Genomic DNA, 24,641 nt, shown 5'->3' on the forward strand with positions numbered 1-24,641 from the left:
CACAGAAGGTAGGTGTGTGTGAGAGTGAGTGGTGCACTAAAGGTCCACTCGGTGAGGAGTAAGAGACGGCAGGAAACATGGAAGGTGAGGGAGTCCAGGTGACGAACTACAACATAAAGACTTTGGATTGAATATTTTCAACTTAAATTGCATCAATTAATCAGTTAAATACATTCTTCATAAAGTGTTTAATTCTGTCAGTATTCATGTCTGTTGGAATCAATGTCTGTTCTGAAAATCTGAACACACTTTGTCATACGTTATAGACAAAGAGCAGGGAACAGAGAAGAAAACCAAATCCAAGGTAAAAAATAGGTTGAAAAAAGAAAAGTACCAGTACAGTGCACTGTACCATGTCTAGGGAAATATGTTGCTAAGACTTACTATTATTTATTTATTTATTTATTTATTTATTTATCTTCCCCATGAACAGATGGAATGCTGTGGTTATCCTCTCAGCATCGTCTTCATCATGGTGAACCAGTTCTGCGAACGCATTTCCTTTGATGGCATGCGAGGTATGTTCAGAATAATATCTATAAAAATCTGTCACATAAAATTTTATATTATACGGTATAAAATGCGCTTTGGAACATCAAAGTTCCAAACAGTTCCAATCCCGGTCAAGGCAAGCCTCCAGTAAGGGTCCCAGGCTTAGACCCCCAATGCGACACAAGCCTACTTCAGAATATGACTGAGAGAAATATAAATAAAAAAAGCCATCCCGGCATGGACACTGCCTGGAGTAACAAGGTCCGCATCAGACGTTGGGGGACCAGGACATTCTGATGACAAATGGGCTACTGGGACAAGAACTGAAAATACAGAATTGATGGAATGCTAATATAAGAGCAGGCCCAAGGAGAGGGGTTACATGTAATGTATGTGGGAGCTGGAGATTGAGAGGCTCCAACAGAATGGGAACACAGCTGAGGAGCAGGGGGAGACCCCAATAGTACAGAAGAGCCACGTCGAAGGGCTAGATGACACCCCACCACCAGTCATGACGACTGAATCCACTGACCTGAGGATGAGAACACAGGAGAGATGCTTGCAGATGTAAACATGGCTCTACTCACTATCCATACTACCACCATCATGAAAATCAATGAGCTTGTATATGCCACAAGAACAGAAGTCCTGGAGATACTTGGGTATAAGATCAAGAATGCAACATGCAGAGTGCGCCCCCATGGAAAAGAAGGTTGGAAGCCAAGATCAATGAAACCTGGAGGGAAGTTAGTCAACGAACAGAAGTGCAGAAGGGCATCATGAGGGGGATGATAAAAAGTACAAGAAGATGTCTGTACTGCCAAACAAAGACTCGCAGCTCTGTCTACTAGGCTGAAAAGATACATCCGAGAAGCAGAGGCCAAGAGAATAAATGGCCCATTCTCCAAAGACCCAGTCAGGGTGTCCTCCCAGCTGCAAGGAAATAATAGCACAAAGACGGACCCAAAGCTGAGACTGAGAAATACTGGAAGGCTGTATGGGAGAAAAAGGCATCACACAGCACCAATGCCAAGAGGCAGGTGGACCTAAGAGCAGATGACAGCAGCCTCCCAGAACAGGAACCAGTTACAGTCACAAAGGCAGACATCCAGCAGTGAGTCTCAGGCATGAAGATCTGGACAGCACCAGGACTTGGCATGATCTACACCTACTGGCTGAAGAAGCTAACAACACTCCATGATTGCATCCATCTGTCTGTATGTATATCTATCTACATCTCTCTCTCCATAGCTATCTTGGTGCTGTATCTCCATTATTTCCTGCGTTGGGATGATGACTTGGCCACCACTATCTACCACACCTTCATGGCACTGTGCTACCTCATACCCATCCTGGGAGCCATCATCGCTGATTCCTGGCTGGGAAAGTTTAAGTGAGTGAGAGGACATTTTTTGTTTTGTTTTTATTTATATTTTTTTGGCTTTTATAGAGTCACTCATTTATCCAGCACTACTACTACTTGTATGTCAGCCGTAGTTTACTGCAGATTTGTTAGCAAGCTAGGAGAGCTACTGAGAGTGAGTGTCAAGGATGTAGAGCAGTTCCCACCCAACCATTTACACCTATGGGCAATTTAGAGTAGCCAGTTAACCTAACTACCGCGAGCTGGCCTAGTGGTTAGTGTGTCCGCCTCTCAGTCGAAAGATCGTGATTTTTACTCGCAGTCGGATCATGCCATCATAAAAATGGTACCTACTATTTTCTGGCAAGGTACACTGCAATACAGATGTGAGTGGGGAGCCAAACTCTCATGGTTACCAAAGGACTAGCCCCCCACTGCAACCCTAGCTGTATAGGTGAGAGGCTGAGGGCTATGGAAACAGAGATCAGTGCTGCCTTAAGGGCCTGGTTAGTACTAGGATGGGAGACTGCCTGGGAAGACCAAGGCATGGTGTGGGAAGGACTTTTAATTAACCTAACTGCATGTCTTTGGACGGTGGGAAAACCAGAGCACTTGGAGGAAACCTATGCAGACACGGTGAGAACATGCAAACGGCACACAGAAAGGCCCCCATTGGTCGTGAGGTTCGAAACCAGAACCTCACTGAACAAGGTATATACAGCTCTGGAAAAAAAATTAAGAGACCACTGCAAAATGATCAGTTTCTCTGGTTTTACTATTTACAGGTATGTTTGAGGAACATGAACATTTTTGTTTTATCCCATAAACTACTGACAAACACCCCATATATTGTCACTTTGAGCATAAAATTGCAGAAAATGACAAGTGGTCAAAATAACAAAGTGTTTTCAGACCTTGAATAATGCACAGAAATCAAGATCATATTCAATTTTAAACAGCACAATACTAATGTTTGAACTTATACTGATTTCTGAACTCATCATTTGGTGGAATAACCCTGACATTTAGTCACAGTTTTCATGCGTCTTGGCATCCTCTCCACCAGTCTTTCACGTTGCTCTTGGGTAACTTTATGCACTGTTATCTTTGAAATTTTGAGGATAGAAGCAACCTGATGCTCACTGTATCCCTCTGCCAGTAAAGCCAGAATTGAACCCTTCTTTTTCTTACTCAAACCTTTTATCTTTTTAACTCTTTTGGCATGATTAATAGATAGTTTTGTATTCCAATTAATATTAAGGTACTGCTAACACTTTTCCCCCCTTTCTTTCCCCTTAATACTGTTTGTATAAATACACCAACTGGACTGCGTTCTTCAATTTCACTGTACTGTACGGTGCAGTGACAATAAAGGAATCTTGAATCACTGTTTGTGCCATCCAAACTTGTCCTATTGCAAAAGGATAGTGATGACCACAGCAGTGGTTTTTATACTCTTCCTCATTAAATTAGGTGATCACCTGATCCAAATCTTATCAGTATCTCTTTAAGATAAGAAAAGAATACCTTTATTATCCCATGATGGGGAAATTTCCAGTTTGCAGCAGCACAGTGGATAGCAGCAGAAAAGGACACATCAAGCCACACAAGTAATATAGTGTGTGTGTGTGTGTATGTGTATATATATATATATATGGGCGGCACGGTGGTGTAGTGGTTAGCACTGTCGCCTCACAGCAAGAAGGTCCGGGTTCGAACCCCGGGGCCGGCGAGGGCCTTTCTGTGTGGAGTTTGCATGTTCTCCCTGTGTCCGCGTGGGTTTCCTCCGGGTACTCCGGTTTCCCCCGGAAACATGAAACAATTTTAAAGACATGCAGGTTAGGTTAACTGGTGACTCTAAATTGAATGTGAGTGAGAATGGTTGTCTGTGTCTATGTGTCAGCCCTGTGATGACCTGGTGACTTGTCCAGGGTGTACCCCGCCTCTCACCCGTAGTCAGCTGGGATCGGCTCCAGCTTGCCTGCGACCCTGTAGAACAGGATAAAGCGGCTACAGATAATGAGATGAAATGATATATATATACTGTGAGTCTACAGTAGAAGTAAAATGAGGTGTGCTTGTGTTGGAATTCCAGCACAGACACTGGAATGACATGGCTCCCATACATAGAGAATACTGATTTAAGAAAAAAATTTGAAGTTTTCTCTTAATTTAAGTTTTGTGGTTGATTTTTTTTACATCATTATGGTGGTGAAATGTACCGACAGTGGGATAACTAAACTAAAAATCAAACTATCTACTAACATTAAATGTATTGAAAATAAACTATAAATTTTTAATAAAATACGTTAAAAAGAAATGAAAAATGGCGGCACGGTGGTGTAGTGGTTAGCGCTGTCGCCTCACAGCAAGAAGGTCCTGGGTTCGAGCCCCGGGGCCGGCGAGGGCCTTTCTGTGTGGAGTTTGCATGTTCTCCCCGTGTCCGCGTGGGTTTCCTCCGGGTGCTCCGGTTTCCCCCACAGTCCAAAGACATGCAGGTTAGGTTAACTGGTGACTCTAAATTGACCGTAGATGTGAGTGTGAATGGTTGTCTGTGTCTATGTGTCAGCCCTGTGATGACCTGGCGACTTGTCCAGGGTGTACCCCGCCTTTCGCCCGTAGTCAGCTGGGATAGGCTCCAGCTTGCCTGCGACCCTGTAGAACAGGATAAAGCGGCTAGAGATAATGAGATGAGATTTATTCTGTATAATTTTCTAAACCCCTTCATTTTATGAACTGTTCTGAAAGGGTTCTCATGGACGATCCCAAAATATATTTTATTTTATTTTAACATAACTGCATTTTCATGTTTAACATGTTTATTTTTATTCCTCAGTCTGTCCCCAAACCTAAAAGTGCTAAACCTGAAATTATGAACATCTAAATAAAAAAATCTCGAAAAAGAAGTCCATAAAAGAAAGTCTCAATATGTTTTTAAAAAGTGTTAAAAATGATACTGTATATAGTGACCTCTCTCTCTCTCTCCAGGTCCATAGTGTATCTGTCCATCATACAGACTGTCGGACAGGGCGTCATGGCCATCAGTGCCATCCATGACATCACAGACTCCAACCAGGATGGCACTCCTGATAACATGACCTTCCATGTGTGAGTTATCCCACATAATCCTTTAACATGATCCCTATTTGGATGGGATTGGATTTGCGTCTGGAACATCGAGTAATTCCATCTCTTCCATATGGAAATGTATTGAGAAATACTGGAAGATTATATGGGAGAAAGCATCTTGGCACAACACCAATGCCAAGATGCTGGTGGACCTGACAGCAACTTCCCAGAACAAGAACCAGTTGCAATCATAAAGGCAGACATCCAATAACATGTCTCAGGCATGAAGAGCTGGACAGCACCAGGACCTGATGTGTCCTACTGGCTGAAGAAGCTAACAGCACTTTATTATCACCTGGCAGCACAAATGAGTGAGCTGTGAACAACAGGCATCCACCCCAACTGGCTAACACAGGGCGGGACAATCCTGGTCACGAAGAATTAAGGGTACAACACCTTCAATCTACTGGCCCACAACATGGAAGCTACTCTCAGGCATCATAGCAGCTAAGTTGAGTGGGCACATGAGTCAATACATGAGCAGCATCAGAAGGGCATTGGAAACAACACCAGAGGGTCAAAACACCAGCTACTGCTTGATTGCTCTATCACCCAAGACTCTAAGACCTGAGCACCACCTAGATTGACTACAAGAAAGCCTCTGACTCGATGCCCCACACATGGGTACTGAAGTGCTTGGCACTATAAGAACTCCGTGCAGCTGTGAAAAACAACACTGTCACCATCATGTGCATCCCCACTGCTATTCTGCATAAGCCTGAAACCCCTCTGTAGCGAAGCAGGAGAACAGTCACCTTATCCTGCTTTGAACCCAGGTCTGCAGGGTGCCAAATCTGCACCCTGACCACAACACCAAAGAGCCAGGCTTATTGGTATAGCAGTCAGAGCACGTACTCAACTGTAGTGACAGGCATTCTGTTACACGGCCCTCCCCTTCGGAAGGCACACCCATGCACTTCACACACACACACACACACACAGGCGTCCCTCACACATCCACCAGCTGTACTTCTCCCATACCAAGGTGCCCCCACACACTCATGCTCCACCCATCTCTGGGGTCCCTTGCACAGGGGCCACCTATCCTGGGGGTCCCTCATATGGCTCACACACAGGGCACACCTCCAATGGTCTCCTGGCAAGCCATCCCACTTCTGACACCATCTGTAGCAAAGCAAGAGAACAGTCACCTTATCCTGCCTTGAACCCAGGTCTACTGGGTGCCAAACCTGCACCCTGACCATAACACCAAAGAGTCAGGCTCATTGGTATGGCAGTCAGAGCACATACTCAACTGTAGTGACAGGCAGTCCATCACACCCTCAGACAGATCATCTGAAAGAGTAGCTATGGATACATATTCAGGACTGATGTAATCATCAGCAACCTCCTATACATGGATGACATCAGGCCATGGGCATCGCCACCAATGAATGTGAAGGGGACGTGTCCCCTTCACATTTCATAATTCTTCGTTTGGACCCTCCCCCCCCATTTAACATAAAATATTAGTTCACCCAGGGCCTTTTCTCTTGCTTCGTGAAAGAATCCATTCCACTTGATCGATAAGAGAATACACATACCACTGAAAATCCACTCCAGGTTTTCCGGGCGTTACCGACAACAACTCACCGCACGCAAGTGAAGTGAATCTCAGTGCAAGCAGAGAAATTTTGGTGCAAGGTGCAGGCTGCTCGAAAGTGGAGGAGGTGACGTCAGCCCCATTGCCACCTCACAATGTTTAGCTTTTGCTGAAACCTTATTCTTTTGTTATATGCCCTCAAAATTAACCCTAGGCCACGTTAAATTAATGTTCAACTAAACAATGAAATAAGCTTAGCCTAATGGGGTATTCTTGGTTGATGATGGATTGTTTGCAGTATTTGCTCCTCCCCAGACACAATGGACATAAGGAAATTCTTTACAAAGAAGCGGAAAGTCAGTCAAAATTTCCCCACAGGACAGGGCTTTTTGTCCCAATGGAAATGTTAGTGCAGTTAGCTGGCTAGTCAATGTTAGATGTATTAGCTAGCTTAATGTTAGCTATTATTTAACTCAAACCCAGTAGGCCTGCCTTACTGTAATGCCAAGAATGAGGTCAAGTCTGCTCTGATGATATTTATTGATTCCCTGTTGTGATTTGAAGAACTTGTTTTGTCTGGTCTTTGCCAGTTTTCTGGAAAGTAAGATGGGAAATCAGTGTATGGGGAAGGAAGAGTAGAAAGGAAAGCAATGGAGAGAGATGGATGTTATTCCAGGTGGATTGTGAAGGAAAGGGGGATAAAAGTTATAAAGTGGTAGAAATTGTGGTGGCACCAATGTAAGACGGAGTTATATCTATAAATCTATTTGTTATACTGATCTGTAAATGTTACTGTAGTACCACCATCGCATGTAGGTTGACAAAACTGCACTTGCTCATTGTGTGAAGTTCTCTTTTGTGTCGTTGCTTGACACAGTGTGATTTTGTGTTATGAAGACTGCATGATGCCATGCCATTTTTGTTACGAGTATCACTAAATCGGAAAAAAGTAAAATGCACCCACTCAAGTCACTGTTGGTGGTGAACAAAATTGCACCTGTTCATTGTGTGAAGTTATTTTTTATGTGTCACCGTTGCGTTTGTGTTATGAAGTTTGCATGATGCCATGTCATGCCTGTTCATTGTGTGAAATTATGAATATTCTTATTTTTAAACATACAGTTGAGGGTCACTATTGCTTGGCACAGTGGCATGTTGTGTTACATCTAAAACTAAATAAAAAAGGAAACACAAAATAAAAAGTAAAATGCACCCATAAAGTCATTGTTGGTGATAAATTGTGTCACATTCATCTCATTATCTTTGGCAGAGCAGTGGGTTTAAAAACAGGCTGATGGATATATGGACGAGTTGAATGAGGACTTATTGTTGAGTCTCTAAAATATTGAATTAAGTGACTTGTAGGTAAAATTAGGTGTTTAACAACCTGTTAAAAATACACCAGAATGCAGGAAATGGCATCTAATTAATAAAAAATTTTCTGGGGGAGGACCCCCAGACCCACCCACCACTGTGTCCCCCCCGCATTAAAAATTCTTCTGATGCCCCTGCATCAGGCTGTATGCCAGGAGTGAATGAGATATTGACTCACTGATCCACCTGACCAGGCTCTACAGTGAGGACATTAGGATGCCATTCGTACTGGATAAGTGTGGCCACATGGTGGCAAGGAGATGGAAGGTGATCAGGACTGATGGGTTGGAGTTACCAGAAGGCAGAATAGGAGACATACAGGACAGCTTCAAGTACCTGGGTATACCACAGGCCAGTGGGTGCCATGATGAGGAGACGAGCAGGTCAACCATGACCAAATATCTCCAGAGGGTAAGACAGGTTCTGAATAGTAGGAATAAGCTCAACATGTACGCCCTACCAGCCATCAGATACCCAGCTGGGATAGTAAGCTGGCCACAAAAGGAGATCGATGCAGCTGATGTCAAGACACGAAAACTCCTCATAATTCATGCAGGGTTCCACCCAAAGTCCAGCACCATGAGACTCTATGAGCCATGGAAATGGGGAGGGCAAGAATTAGTGAGTGTCAGAACCATCATGCTGACACTTCAAACCTTTAACATAATCCCCATTCTGACAGGATTAGATTTGCATCAAGAGCATCGAGTAATTCCATCTCTTCCATTTGGAACTGTATTAACTTTCAGATCAGCCTTGTTGCTGTTTATCTCCTCTTCCACTGAGAACATTTCAGAACTGAATCGTGAAAAGATGAAGGTGTTGTTCATAACTCTGTCTTTACACTTCACATATCAGTTCTTTCTGACTCATGTTTCTGGTTTCTCTTTGAACTCAGTGCTTTGTCCATGGTGGGGCTGCTTCTCATTGCTTTGGGGGCTGGAGGCATCAAACCCTGCATACCTGCCTTTGGAGGGGATCAGTTTGAGGATCATCAGGTTTGTGAGCTCCTACGGTACTTAACCCCTTAAATGCCTCATTTTTCCTAGCATTGTTGTATAATAAGGGGTTAAACATCACATAAGACACACATTACAGCCAAACTCAGCATGACGGATGCAAAAAAAAAAAAGACAGCACAATTTATTACTGCACTTTGTACAAATTTGTCATAAACCGAGTACAAGGTTCATGTAATAAAGATAAAATTCTGCAGGTGGAGGATTATTGATGAGTATCACACATGGATTATTACCAAGTCACACAAACAAGGACCGTCATAAATCTCATCTCATCTCATTATCTCATCTCATTATCTCTAGCCGCTTTATCCTTCTACAGGGTCGCAGGCAAGCTGGAGCCTATCCCAGCTGACTACGGGCGAAAGGCGGGGTACACCCTGGACAAGTCGCCAGGTCATCACAGGGCTGACACATAGACACAGACAAGCATTCACACTCACATTCACACCTACGCTCAATTTAGAGTCACCAGTTAACCTAACCTGCATGTCTTTGGACTGTGGGGGAAACCAGAGCACCCGGAGGAAACCCACGCGGACACGGGGAGAACATGCAAACTCCACACAGAAAAGCCCTCGCTGGCCGCTAGGCTCGAACCCAGGACCTTCTTGCTGTGAGGCGACAGCACTAACCACTACACCACCGTGCCGCCCTCGTCATAAATCTGTTACACCATAAAACAAATCTAGAAAAACTCAATTTACAGTTTGTGGTGCTTTGTATAAAATCAGCACTTTTTTCTTTTTTGTCCAGGAGAAGCAGAGAAGCACCTTCTTCTCCATCTTCTATGTCTCCCTCAATGCTGGAAGTCTGATCTCTGCCATCATTACGCCAATCCTCAGAGCTCAGGAATGTGGCATCAACTCACAGCAGGAATGTTACCCTCTGGCGTTCGGCGTCCCTGCAGCTCTCATGGCTGTCGCTCTCAGTACGGCCACTCGGGTTATAATAAAGCTTTTAGGCACAGTGGGGTGCTTTTAACCATAACTTCTCTCCTGTGTGTGTGTGTAGTGGTGTTCATTGCGGGCAGCAGCACGTACGTCAAAGCTGCACCCAAAGGTAACATAATACTGGAGGTGTGCAAGTGCACTGGGGTGAGTATCGCTAAAGTATTAAAGGAATACTGCAGCACTAATCTACTACTCACCATGTTGTCACACAAATTTAAACCTACTCGACGTCACTCTAGAGACTTCCTTTTTTTTCACAACATGATTATACATACAGTATTTCAAGGTTCATTTATTTAACAAGTGCCCTTAGAGTTTCTGTTACAAGCAAGTACAATGTTTTCTGTTGTTTTCTTACTTTATAGTCCATGATATCGTGCTTCTCGTTCTTTCTATTCTTTTCACGTGTTAAGAAAAATTTTTTTAAAAGGTTAAAGGTGGAGTTTGGCATGTTTTAGAGCTACTTTATTCAATACAGAATGATCCCTCGCGCTGTCATGTTTCAGTTTGCTATTAAGAATCGCTTTAAGCACCGCAGCAACATCTACCCCAAGAGAGAGCACTGGATGGACTGGGCTGAAGAAAAATACGACGTATGTAACTAAGACACACACAAACACGTACTTCTATATTTGTGAGAACCTTCTATCAACATTCTGACTACAGGAGCTAATTAAAGGAGAACTGGAGTCATTTTTAAACTTGCTTTATTTCTTAATTAATGTGTTATTCAATTACGTTTTCGGTTTTAGTAACCTTATATTGTGACTCGTATTGGCAGCAATTAAATGTTATACTTATCGGCCTATTCGGTTTTTAGCCGTGTTGAATTTAGTTCGTTTGGTCCACGGCAGGCGTCGCTTATCCGCGCGATCTTCACGAGACTTGTGCAGGACATCGAAACGTGAAGCGTCAGCCAGGTGTCAGTGCTGCCATTTTGAAAACTGTTTTCCAAACGAAATATTGCACAAAAACCGAGTTTAAATGACGATTACTGCCGACTTTTTTCAAACTTTCCTGATTGCTATCAAAACAAACAAAACTTCCAGCTTGATTACGTCAGCATTCGAAAGAGGGCGCACGTGTCTTTTGACGACGTTGGCAGATGTTGGTCACTTTGATTTGTGCTGTACGTTTTACTTCCGTCCTACAATGTCTCGCACAGGTCTCAGCGCATCTCGTTTACGGCCATTGCTTTGACATATGGACTGATATATTACAGAGCATATTTCACACACTCAGAACTCGCTATAGCAGCGACAAAATAGCGATCAAAAATGCGTTCCTATATTTAATAACATGAGATAAATAGAATTTTGAGAATAAAAAATTTGCCTTCAGTTCTCCTTTAATGCTAAATCTAAATCGAAGCTGAATCTTAACCTCAGTAACCAAAAGGAAAACGTTTGTCTCTCTCTTTTTTTTTGTGAGGACATTTTGGTCCTCACTAATGACTAAACTCTCTTCTTATACTGTATAAAAGTAACTTTAATGAAAATTTTAATTTTATAAAAAAACATTTGAAACAAATTGCATCTGAAAAATTGCTGGTCTTGAAAAGTCTTGAATTTAACTTAAAATTCACTTTTTATTTTTTAAATACTCCACACTCAACTTGTGTTTTCTGTCTCCAGAAACTGCTGATAGCTCAGGTGAAGATGGTGCTGAAGGTTCTCTTCCTCTACATCCCACTGCCCATGTTCTGGGCTCTGTTCGACCAGCAGGTCAGATAGCACACACTTTCTTTCTTTCTTTCTTTCTTTCTTTCTTTCTCAGAGTTTTAGTCTATGTTGTACTGAAAGTGTTTTCTGTGTGCAGGGCTCTCGCTGGACTCTGCAGGCCACCACGATGACCGGTGACTTTGTAAGTCACTCTTAACTCCCGACATCTGAGATTGTTTTTTTTTTTTTAAAGAGGAATTTGTGCCTCCTTAATCAACAATAAATCTCGCTAGACAGTGAGATTATTTATAATTATTAATGCAGGATGATACACACGTTCGTGTTTGTTGTTTTCAAAAAAAGGGAGAAATGTTCTTGTATTTTGTTTTCTCCTCAGGGTTTATTCACCGTGCAGCCTGATCAGATGCAGGTAAAGATGTTTTCTGATGTCATATGGCATTTGCGGCATTGTAGCACGAATCTTACATCTTACACGAACATTTAAAATTGATATAATGATATACTTAATCTGCTCATGACCTCATTTCCTGCAGACTGTGAACCCCATCCTGATCCTGGCGTTGGTCCCCATCGTGGACAACCTCGTCTATCCTCTCATAAAGAAATGTGGGCTGAACTTCACGTGAGTGTTTTCAGGAGAACCGGTCTCTCCTTCACACCACTGAGATCAAAGTGATAGATGGATCGGTTCATAATTGTGATTTCTTGTTGTGGCTGGGACAGGCCTCTGAGAAAGATGACCGTGGGTATGTTCTTGGCGTCATTGGCGTTTGTGGCTGCAGCTCTGGTGCAGTTGCAGATCGATGTAAGTGCGTGCACACACACAAAATGTCTAACACCATCACATTATCTCTATCTGTTCAGTGGTTAAAATGTTTACACCGATATCTGAACCTCGGTTTTAACCTGATGTGGTCAAAACCAGAAGTGTTTATTTATTTATACCACTATGTGCCTGTAGAAGCAATAGTAAAACTCATGCACTGCACTTAGTTTAATCCCATCACCCTCTAAAGTGGAGATATAGCAGGCTTTAACATATAATGTTTGTTGTTTAGAACATTCCAGATGTATTTCTTTACAGCCCTACTATACAAAATTCATGTCAGGTTATGTGCCAGAGTAAAATATTGTGTTCTGTAGGTTTTTTGACATCCACATTCTCTCTTATTTCACAGAAAACACTTCCTACATTCCCATCATCTTCTGAAGCGCAGGTGAAGTTCTTAAACCTGGAAAACAGCACATTGAGTATATCTGTGGAGGGAAAACCATATGAAATTCCAGCTTTGCAGGTATCTGCTCCTTCTGCTCCTTCACCACCTCACGATGTCGAAGTTTACAATCCGCGTGTATGCCTTTAGACACAATAACACACATGATCAGCATTAGACGTCGTCAGATTTCTGCTCTGCTCCATGCTCTGTTTATCTTCTGAGGAGGTGAAGCTTTCAGGAACGATCTATGAAGCCACTTTTTTTTGTAACATTTGCTAAAGTTCTCCTCAGTAAATATTACATCATCAGACCCACTCCCAAAAAAAAAAAGAAAAAAAATTGCTCATAATGTTAGCTTTAATGCTAGCCGGCTGGCTAACATGAGCTGGATAGGTGAGAGCAATTTGAGGTCATATTCATCAATATTCAGAACGTTCTTTGGTGATGCAAGAAAACTGGCTACCATTAACTAGCCTGACAGAATTTCTGACAATGTTTCAGCCAGACTCCTAAATTTTTTGCAGCAATAGTCTCAATCAGTGGCGGCTGGTAGTCTTTCAAACAGGGGAGGCTGGTCGGTTATGATATTTCCAGATTTTAAAAGAAAACACATCAATTTTGCCCATACTCTTGCCTCTGATCTGGCTGATTGTTGGCAGGGTCACAAACTGTGAAATAGCAGGTTCTTTTGGCCCATTAGCCTACTGTCCAATATACATGATGGTGGTGTTGGGGGGGAGGGGTATATTTTAACATCTTATATTTTAAAATTGTGGCATGTTGTTTAAAAATTGATCATTACTGAAAGCAGCTCTTTGTCAGGAACCTCAGCAGTAACAGCAGAGTGTTCTGGAATAGGCACAAGCACTGACCTTGGGGAGCCAAACATAGAGCTGGGGGCCACACATTTCATTCAGTGACACTTTCCCTATATTTTACTTATTTTGACTGAGAAATGTTTTATTGACAATTTTGATAACCCTTCACTTTTAATCCAGGTCTGTAGTGTGAAAAGTTCTCGGCTGTGTTTTTGTTTAAAAATGTTTTCCAAATTATAGCTGTGTTTAATTCATATCCAGAAAAATATGTATTCCAATATAATATACTCAGCATAAACATTTTAAATAGATTCTATATTTTTGGTCCATCCATGACATATTACTAAAGTAGCCTATTTACTGTTGTTGATGTGGGTCACTTGCTGTTAGCCAATTCACTTTCTCATACCAGGAGAGCTGAAAGGAACGAGTATTATTCCCTACCTTTTTCACCAAGTCAATTTGAGGCGTTGCTCTACTCTGCTCTTTAATTTTAATTTTTTCCTCGAAAGGAAGACTGGCAAATGGCTTCGCCAAAATTAAATCAGCAATGCTTGGCATCCGTGCGCAGCTTTCTTGCTAGCTGACTAGCCCCCTCAAGTTCAAGTTCAGTCACTCAAACGAAATTTCTGGAACTAAGATAGCAAACTTGACAACACTATATTTACACTTTATTTACAATGAAAATATATACAAACTAAAAAAGCTGGTAGAAACCGTATGTAATGAATGAAATCGAAATGTAAGCTGATCTCTTACAATACACCACAGCACTCGCGAATCCGCATGGGACTGAACTGAAATTCACCGCTGCCTGTCTATAGTTGAAACGAGCTGTCAATCAAAGAAAATATCCGGCCGCTTTCACCAATCACCAGTGTCCTCACGAAACCTGCCATGTCCCTCCCATGTGAGGCTGGGAGTCCGTAGGCGGGCGTTTTCGCAGTATTTGTCCAATAACCGTCTTGCATTTTGAGATTGAAAAGCGCAGAGCTCCCAAATGCCATTGAAGTCCACTGAGGCTGGGAGTCCGTGAGACTCCGTGGGCGGGTGTTTTCGCAGTATTTGTCCAGTAATCATCTTGCATTTTGAGATTGAAAGCGCAGAGCTCCCAAATGCCATTGAAGTCCACCGAGGCTGGGCTGCATCGCGCTGTCACGAGGGGGAAAAACTCATGCACACATTAAAGTTATAAGGGAATGATTTCGCACTGTAGTTGGGTTGAGCACATATATTTCTATGATTCTGGATCTGAAATAGCAATGTTATAAGGTCGGCTATAACATAAGCCTAGCGCAATTCATCCTACACGATGTTCGTCATTTTTAGAGGAGGCTGAGCCTCCCTCGTTGTCTTAGAGCAATCGCCCGTGGTCTCAATGCTAACATTAGCCTAATCATGAACCTTAACTGGCGGCACGGTGGTGTAGTGGTTAGCGCTGTCGTCTCACAGCAAGAAGGTCCTGGGTTCGAGCCCCGGGGCCGGCGAGGGCCTTTCTGTGCGGAGTTTGCATGTTCTCCCCGTGTCCGCGTGGGTTTCCTCCGGGTGCTCCGGTTTCCCCCACAGTCCAAAGACATGCAGGTTAGGTTAACTGGTGACTCTAAATTGAGCGTAGGTGTGAATGTGAGTGTGAATGGTTGTCTGTGTCTATGTGTCAGCCCTGTGATGACCTGGCGACTTGTCCAGGGTGTACCCCGCCTTTCGCCCGTAGTCAGCTGGGATAGGCTCCAGCTTGCCTGCGACCCTGTAGAACAGGATAAAGCGGCTAGAGATAATGAGATGAGATGAACCTTAACTAGCCTGATAGAAAATCTGACATAATTTTTGAACCATGTTCATAAAAATTTATGATCAGTGTTAACTCTAACTTGGTAACTAAATAACATTAACTCGCTTGAGAGAATTTGACAGGATTTTTAAAATCATTTTATCAGAATGTTCATAATCTCAATGCTAGCGCTAATGTGGTAGCGAACATTAATTAGCCTGACAGAATTTCTGACAGGATTTTTACTTCATATTCATAAATGTTCCTGATGTCTATGCTAACATTAGCCAGCTAACATTAACTAGCCTGAATAGAAGTCATCTTCATTTTTCTGTTGTCAACTTTCAATGTTCATAATCTCAATGCTAGCACTAGCCAACTAATGAGCCAGACGGAGGATTTGAAGTCATCTTGTTTGTAATCTCAGTGCTAACAAGCTAGACAGCATTTCTGACAGGAATTTTACTTCATATTCATGATTTCTATGCTAATACTAGCCAGCTAGCTAACATTAACTAGTCTGACAATTTCTGACCGGATTTTTACAACACATTCATAAATACTATTACCAGCTAACATTTAACAATTTCTGACAGGATTCTGAACTTCACTGCTAATGCTAGCTAACAGGATATCTGAATTTGTTTATCAGAATATGACTGGACCATGCCCCAAAGAATGCAGAAATTAAATGTGGGATATTGGAGAGAGTTTTCGTGAAAATGTAAAATAATATCTGTACAACAGAAAAAAAGAGAACAAGTTAAAAATAAATAAAATACAATGCATACATAATATGCCATCCATCTTTGCAGTCCTACGGCTACATAACCCTGAACGCAGACAACATGACATTATCAGTCGGAAACAAATCTCAAATCGTTCCTCTGATGAAAGGAGATTGTCAAACGATGCTGATCACATCAGTTGGAATTCAGGGATGGGTAAGTGCGACTTACGTTCTCAGCTACCATCTACAGATTATTATTATTATTATTATTGTTACCACCTCCGTAATATCAGTACAGAATATTAAGTACAATAAAAAGCAAAATGTGTTTATTATATGAACACAATTTTGTTGGAATTGTCAGGTATGCAGACGACAAGCAGATGTAAAAGCAGAACGTAGTGTTTATTAAGAACACACTGGCAAACAAATGCAAATCATGAGGCAGAATCAGTAATGGTCAGGTGAGGCACAAACAGAATGTCAGAGGCTATAGTCGATAATCAGAATACAAACTGAGCCAAAAACCAAATGATCAGCACAAAGTAGAAAGGCTTGGTAAAGTCAGGCACAGAAACACTGAGCATTTGCAAAGTTCTCCTGTGAACGGAGTCCTTTGATATTGAGGCTGTGATCAGGAACAAGTGTATCTGATTAGAATTCTGGAGACCCCTTGAGGAGCTCACTCTGGGAGTGATGCATTTCTTTGGGTGGCCCCAGTGGGCGAGGACCTGGTTGATCAGGGTGCCTTGCGTGAAAGTTGTGACAAAGCAGAGGGTCTAAGATGTTCCAAGCTGGGACCCAACTGCGCTCCTCAGAGCTGTTGTCCTCCATCTACTAGATGTTCTAGAGTGACCTTTCTGTAGTGAGATCTGAGGATCCTGTGGACAATGTAGGCAGGTTGTCCATCCAGGGTGAGGAGTGCAAGGGGTGTAGTGGGGAGAAGATTGGTGGCTAAGGGACCTGGGATAGCTGGTTTCAGGCAGGATACGTGGAATGTTTGTGAGAGATGGCTGTGCTAGAGCAGGTCTAACTTGTAGATAACATCACTGACCCACTGTAAAACCTTCAAGGGGTTGATGTACCTTGCATTGAGTTTCTTGCAAACTTGGAGATTCCTGATGTCTTTGATTGATAGCCACACTCTGTCACCTGGGCTATATTGAGAGGTTTCTCCTCCGTGATGGTCAGCAAAAAATATTTGTATCTTTGCACCACTTGTTCTAGGCACTGGTAGACACTCTCCCACACCCGTTCACCGTACTGAAACCAGTCATCAACTTCGGGTACATTGGTGGGAGATTCATCCTATGGGAAGAGGGGAGGTTGATAGTCAAGTACGCACTGAAAGGGTGGAAGCGTGTCGTAATGAATTTTGTGCATACTCTGCCCATGGGAGAAACTAAGCTCTGATGCTGCCCCCCACTCCACTCCCCTCATTTTGCATTTTTGCACATATTGAAGTTTTTACTGTTCACCTGAACACTTTTTAATCACAGTTGCACTATTTTGCACTACTGAGGGCGGCACAGTGGTTAGCACGGTCGCCTCACAGCAAGAAGGTTCCAGGTTCGAATCCAGTGGCTGGTGAGGGCCTTTCTGTGTGGAGTTTGCATGTTCTCCCTGTGTTTGCGTGGGTTTCCTCTGGGTGCTCTGGTTTGCCCCACAATCCAAAGACATGCAGTTAGGTTGATGTGGGGTGGCCTTGGGCTGAGGTGCCCTTGAGCGAGGTACCTGACCCCTGATTGCTCCCCGGGCGCTCTGGTGTGGCTGCCCACTGCTCCGAGTGTGTGCGTGTGTTCACTGCTTCAGATGGGTTAAATGCAGAGGATGAATTTCACTGTGCTTGAAGTGTGCATGTGACGAATAAAGGTTTCTTCTTTTTCTATTCTATTTTTATATTTCTTTAGAATTTTAATTCTTCTATTTATATACACTGCTGGCCCTGAGGCACAAATTTCGTTTACATGCGAAACATGCAAATGACAATAAAGAACCTTGACCTTGAACTGCACCCAGTCCCTTTGATTCTCAGTGCAGAAGATTCTGAGGAAACACCCAATCGCCTGGTCAGGCTTTTTCCACCTGGCCATTGGACTGTGGGTGGTATCTAGAAGTTAGGCTTACAGAAACCCCCATTTTGTCCATGAACTTGGCCAAGACTTGTGATGTGAACTGGGGGCCCTGATCACAGAATTTATTTTTGGGGATGCCAAAGTACTGGAAGGCATGGGAGAAAACCAATTCTGCCATTTCAAATGCTGTGGGGAAGCCAGGTAGAGTCACGATCCTCATAGATTTAGGTCAATGACCGGTCGATCATCACCATGATGACAGTGTTGCCCTGGAACTTGGGAAGATCAGTGATGAAATCAATGGCTGTGTGGGACTAGGGATGTTGTGGTGTAGGTAATGGCATGAGCTTGCCTACCGGGAGTGCCTGGGTTACTTTAGCCTGTGCATATGAGGATCAGGAGGAGATAAACTTGATGATGTTGGTTAGGATGTTAGGCCACCAGTACTTGGCCTTGAGTAGCTGGTAGGTATGTTGGCTGCCCAGATGCCTGGTAGCAGTAGTGTGAGCCCAGGTGATCAGCCAACCTCGGAGGCATGGCGGGACATATGAGAGATTGACGGAACGGTTGGCAGGAACGGGATATTGCAAGATCTGAGCGAGTTCTCTATCTCCCAAGTCAAGGCATTAATGAAACAGGCAGGAGGAATGATGGGTTTGTGCTCTTGAGCTGGCAGAGTGGCTGGGTAGACATAGGACAAAGTCTTAATATTCTTTGAACCAGGTCTCTAGGCTGTGGTGAAGTTAAAACCATGTGAAGAAGAGGGCCCAACAGACTTGATGAAGATTCAAGTCCCTGGGCTAACTTGAAGTACTCCAGATTCTTGTGATCTGTGTAGATAGTAAATTGACAGCCTGCTCCCTCTAACCAGTGTCGCCACTCCTTGAGCACCAGTTTTACAGCCAATAGGTTCCCAGTTGCCAAAGGTCATAATTCTATTCTGCAGGTATGAGCTTCTTGGAAAAGAAAGCCACAAGGTGCAACTTGGGTTTCGTGCCAAAACATTGAGAAAGCACTGCCTTGACCCTTGACTCTGAGGCATCCACCTCAACAATGAAGGGTTTTGTGGGATCAGGATGCTTGAGGATGGGAACAAATTTGAAGGCTGTCTTAAGTCGTGTGAAGGCTTTCTCAGCCTCAGGGTTCCACTGAAGGTACTTGGGCCCTTTCTTGGGCAAAGCTGTGAGTAGGGTGGTGATGGAGCTGAATCTGATGAATCATTGGTAGAAGTTGGAAAATCCCAGAAAGTGTTGGAGCTCCTTGACAGGAGCTGGAGTAGGCCATGTGGTGACGACAGCCATTTTGTCCAGATCCATGTTCACGCCGCACTGATGACATGGTCCAGGAAGGAGATTTGCATGGTGTGAAACTCACACTTCTCTGCTTTGATGAAGAGGTGGTTTTCGAGGAGTTGAGCCAGGACTTTAGCATGATTCACATAACTTTTGTGAGTTGGGGAGTAAATCAAAATGTCATCAATGTAGGCAATGACAAACTTTCCGAGTATGTCCCTCAACACGTTCATTAAGCACTGGAAGAGACTAGGCATGCAAGATGGTTTCTATGGTGTCACACAGTACTTGTAGTGGCCAGAGGTAGTGCCAAACAATCAATTAATTATTGTTATGATAAAGGTGTTGCTCAAATGAGGACAATTTTGTTGGAATTGTATTCCCGTTTATCTAATCCTTTAAAGGAATGGAAAATGTAACGTAAATACATGCATGGGTTGGTAGCTTGTAATATTGAGAGCCTGTAAGAAAAGTTTCAGGCATGTTTGACCATTTATGAGAAAGTTGTGAGCATCTTTCTATCGCTGCTCTAATGCTACCAGTAAGCTGCCATGCAGCCTGTTGGAAGGGCGATGCGTGGTGTCGCTCTTCAGTACTGAAGGGGCAAAGCGTTAATCGGTAATCAACTTCCGCAGACAAGATGGCAGAAAGCGACTTGGAAGGCAGTGAGTATGAATTCATTGCAGATTCTGCTGGCCTAGAACCCTAAAAGTTTGAGCCAAGAGTTGAGAAAGGTGATTCTCAAGAAGAATCAGAACAGGAAGCCAGCTCTTCAGATCCTGAAGCTGAGGAGGAACAACGGATGGGCAACACGCAATGGCGTTCATGCAAATGTTGTAAACACTACATGGCTGAAGCATACTAACGAGTGCTTATGCTGCCAGGAACGTGTAAAAACTCGCGCACTTGCCTCTTCGACAGATTTAGGCAAGTCAGATTGTATGCAAATCTGTTTGTAGGTAGTCTAGCAAGGTTACAGTCTGTAGAATGAGGCTGTCACGGCAGCACTACTTGTACCGGGGATATAAATATGAAAAGTTGCCTCCCCCATTCAGTCATGTCGGAGTAAGGTCTGTTTAGTGCAGGAAATCGTGAAAACAACGGTTGATGTAATGGCCTACAATCCCAATGCTTCAAGTCTTACTTGCCATGCAGAGCTTCCATGTGCCGAGCCCAAGTGACGTCAGAGCATTGCCGCAAATGATCGGGGGGGATTTTTCTAATTGGTTAAAATATTTTCAGTGGTGGCATTTATGAAATTGTGGATGATGGGGGAATTCTGCATAGAAACTGACTTTCGAAGATGGATATCTTGGTTGTGTGAGCTCCTTAGTTTCAATTATTCGCATGAATCGTTAGTTTATATCATAATCTAGCTTCATAACTGTATTTTAACCATGTGCTTTCTTTTCCTTTAATTTTCTCGTGTCCTCAGGATACAGATTTAAACACCAAACCAAAAAAAGGCAATAACGATATCAGGTCAGTGTACTGCTAGTTATTAAAAATGAACATTTAGAAATCTTTAAAATATTTACTGATTTGCAATATGAGGATGAAAATTTGAGTCTTCTGTAATTGGGACATTTTTTTTTTTTGCTGTTTATTTGGGAATAGATTTGTGAACGGCAACAGCACAGTGCTGAATGTGAAGTCGGGGTCTAAAGACATGGGAGCCATCGGTCAGTTTGAGTTCTCAAACTACACACAGTGCCCCGAGGGCAAGTGAGTACCACCAGTTTTACTTCATTTCACCACCCCATCATTGATTATTTTTCCTGCAACAGCAAGACATGGAGTGTTTTATTCCTTATTCTTCTGTACTGAAACTTCAGATGTGTAATTTCTCTCCTGATTGCAGTACCACCTTTATCATATCAGACAACACAAAACAGTTGTGCGCGTACTCCATGATTCTGGGTTTTGGAAGCTCCTACACACTGCTCATACCGAGCACCTTTAATTTCGGACCTGACGTAAGTCAACAGCCGTTACAGCACTACATAAAATAAAGCATGTTGCTTTGTATGGTTAGTAATGATGGGGTTTAGTACAGGGTGTGAAGGGGAAAATTTTGAGTTTTGGGAAGTTTTCAACTGGCTTTGAGACACAGACAGATCTGGCAACCCTGCACTGGAATAACAAGAGAAGTCTGTCATAAATAAAACTTCTATGACAGCCTACAGTAACAATAGCAGCGCTAAAATATCAACTATCAGACAGTAAACATATAACTGACATCAACTACATTTGGAGTGAAAACTGAAAATTATTCACACTGATCACGACCATGTTGTGTACAGTGTGGAAGTACCATCCAGCAGATTGAAGACATCAAGCCCAACACCATCCCCATGGCCTGGCAGATCCCTCAGTACTTCCTCATGACGTGTGGAGAGGTGATGTTCTCCATCACGGGTCTCGAGTTCTCCTACTCACAGGTGCAGTCACCTAGAAATCGGTTCTGTTTCCCCACAATGCTTTAAACACCAGCGTGATTCATCTGTGATTATTCTGATATCACTCAGGCGCCTACGAACATGAAGTCGGTCCTTCAAGCCGGCTGGATGTTGACCACCGCAGTTGGAAACATTATCGTGCTGATCGTAGCTGAAGTCGGAAAACTTCCTGAACAGGTACGGAAAGGATGCTTTACCTCAATAATAATAATAATCATGGTAACAATTAACTATCATGATTTACTGGAAATATTTAACATTAATAAACTACAAACCATGTTAACAAATTTGTATGTTCATTTAACTATTTGTTAAACTAAATTTGTATGACTTAAATGTTTATTCCATCCTTGACTAAAAATGAGTTCGCATAAATTACAGCGTATTCGTGAATGTTGTTCAGTTAATAAACAACAAAAATTATAGCTGCAAGCAGCGATGAGGGGGCCAAGCACTGAGCATAATTTGTAGCACGTGAAAATTTTTTTACCCCATCAGTAAGGCCGACATGACAAATTGGTATGTTTCAGCCTTGAGACCTCCCACAGTATTACCATACACAATGAATACTTTGGAACATAAGCAAGAGTTTTTAGCCGAAAGGCATTTTTGCTTATTGTGGCACCCCCTAGTGATCACACCACCAAATTTTTTGGGCTGCCTCAAAATGGTGTCCCGAGTACACGTATGAAATTTGGTCTTGATATGATATATGACATGACCTCACATCCTGTTTGGCGGCTTCACTATGGAATTTCATTGGACGACAGCGGCCATATCATTTGCCCTAGCCCAATTCTCTGAAAAACTTTGTCAGAACTGTCTGTAGATGATGTGTACCAAATTTGGAGGGGAACACCTCAATGATCTAGGATTGGTTCAAAAAAGTAGGGTTTTTTGAAAAAAATTAAATTTTGGGAAATCCAATATAGCAGACTTTAACAGCAATGGGTGTATTCAAGTTGGGATGACCGAAGGATCCAGTGGAAAAAAGATCACAACTCTAGGATAAGTGAATATATTACGTTCATTATGTCTTCTTAAATCAAAATAATTAATTTTTCTTTTGTTTCAGACATGTAAAAGCTTTTTACCTTTACCTGACATGTTTCGACGGTGTAACTTCCGTCTTCATCAGAGGGTCACCCGGATGTTGGTGTGTGACGTGCCTTTATAATCAGCTGATGTTATGGAGGCGTGACCTCCCTGTCAATATTGACAGGTCGGTCACGCCTCCCGCTGTCAGTGTTGCCCCCTCAGGACGGCGCTCCAGGTGTGGGAGAGCATGTACGCCCCCTCATCCCTGTTTATTGTTCTTGGGCTACGCTTTCTGATTTCTATTGACTCCTTACGGACCACTGCAGAAGGGAAAATCATATAATGGACTGGGACAATGCTCAGATCATACAGCAAGAGAACAACAGATACCACCGTTGGATCAAGGAGTCAATAGAAATCAGAAAGCGTAGCCCAAGAACAATAAACAGGGATGAGGGGGCGTACATGCTCTCCCACACCTGGAGCGCCGTCCTGAGGGGGCAACACTGACAGCGGGAGGCGTGACCGACCTGTCAATATTGACAGGGAGGTCACGCCTCCATAACATCAGCTGATTATAAAGGCACGTCACACACCAACATCCGGGTGACCCTCTGATGAAGACGGAAGTTACACCGTCGAAACATGTCAGGTAAAGGTAAAAAGCTTTTACATGTCTGAAACAAAAGAAAAATTAATTATTTTGATCTAGGATAAGTGGTTCAAAAGTTATAAGCAAAACATACCTTAAAATTTGGCCTGCCATGAGAAAAAGTATAATATCTACTGTAAGAATTATAAACGTGCCTTACACTTTTGGTGCTTGGCCCCTAAAAAAAAAAAAATTAAGTACTTTGTTAACATTACTTTTGTTATCTTAATGCTGAATGTTCTGGACTTAACATTATGAATCATTACTAATACCATGTTCTGCTCACCTTTCAGAGGAAGAAGCAGGTCTAAGTGTTTTTACAGGAAAATAATCATGCAAAATTTTAAAATAAGCCAAGTGTGCTGATTAAAATGTTACATAAAAGCAAAAAAAAAAATGCTTAATGTGTGCGTTTTTGATACACAGTGGGCCGAATACATCCTATTTGCATCACTTTTGACATGTGTGTGCATCATCTTCTCCATCATGGCTTACTTCTACACCGAGATCAAGGACCAGTTTTCTGAGTACGACCGGGACGACAAGAAGAGGCAGACGGAGATGAAGACAGACGCCATGTCCACCTCAGACGACGAGAAATCGAAATAAAACAAACCAAGATCTGACCATTTCTCTCTCACATGCTGTGGAGGAAAAAAAATTATTTCTGACTTTTTAAATTCCCTGAAGAGCCAGGATAGTTTTAAGCGGAGGCCCAGAAGAAGTGTGTTGGAGATTCGGCCTCCATTCTGTGGGAAGATGGCGAGGGGAGGAGGGCAGAACAGTCCACATTTTTCCATCTAAATCCAAAATCCTGAGGTAATTTAAATGTAATATTCTGAATCTTAATTGTTATTTTTTTATTATTATTATTATTATTATTATTGGCGGCACGGTGGTGTAGTGGTTAGCGCTGTCGCCTCACAGCAAGAAGGTCCTGGGTTCGAGCCCCGGGGCCGGCGAGGGCCTTTCTGTGTGGAGTTTGCATGTTCTCCCCGTGTCCGCGTGGGTTTCCTCCGGGTGCTCCGGTTTCCCCC

At 42.8% G+C, this 24,641-nt stretch overlaps 1 protein-coding gene across 1 annotated transcript; it reads left to right on the forward strand.

Annotated features, from left to right (window-relative positions):
* The first annotated feature begins 271 nt into the window (after positions 1 to 271).
* LOC132884211 (solute carrier family 15 member 1-like) lies at positions 272 to 24,213 on the forward strand. The gene is made up of 21 exons (XM_060918032.1): positions 272 to 304; positions 434 to 518; positions 1,744 to 1,885; positions 4,844 to 4,963; positions 8,800 to 8,899; positions 9,677 to 9,851; positions 9,935 to 10,017; positions 10,380 to 10,466; positions 11,508 to 11,597; positions 11,692 to 11,736; positions 11,932 to 11,964; positions 12,089 to 12,177; positions 12,279 to 12,360; positions 12,734 to 12,850; positions 16,174 to 16,302; positions 20,891 to 20,937; positions 21,073 to 21,180; positions 21,317 to 21,431; positions 21,759 to 21,896; positions 21,984 to 22,091; positions 24,031 to 24,213. Exons 2-21 carry the CDS (start codon positions 434 to 436, stop codon positions 24,211 to 24,213), a joined length of 2,076 nt encoding a protein of 691 aa, XP_060774015.1. The 5' UTR covers positions 272 to 304.
* The last annotated feature ends 428 nt before the right edge of the window (positions 24,214 to 24,641 follow it).

Source organism: Neoarius graeffei, chromosome 4, assembly GCF_027579695.1.
Source record: "Neoarius graeffei isolate fNeoGra1 chromosome 4, fNeoGra1.pri, whole genome shotgun sequence".
Lineage (NCBI taxonomy): Eukaryota > Metazoa > Chordata > Actinopteri > Siluriformes > Ariidae > Neoarius > Neoarius graeffei.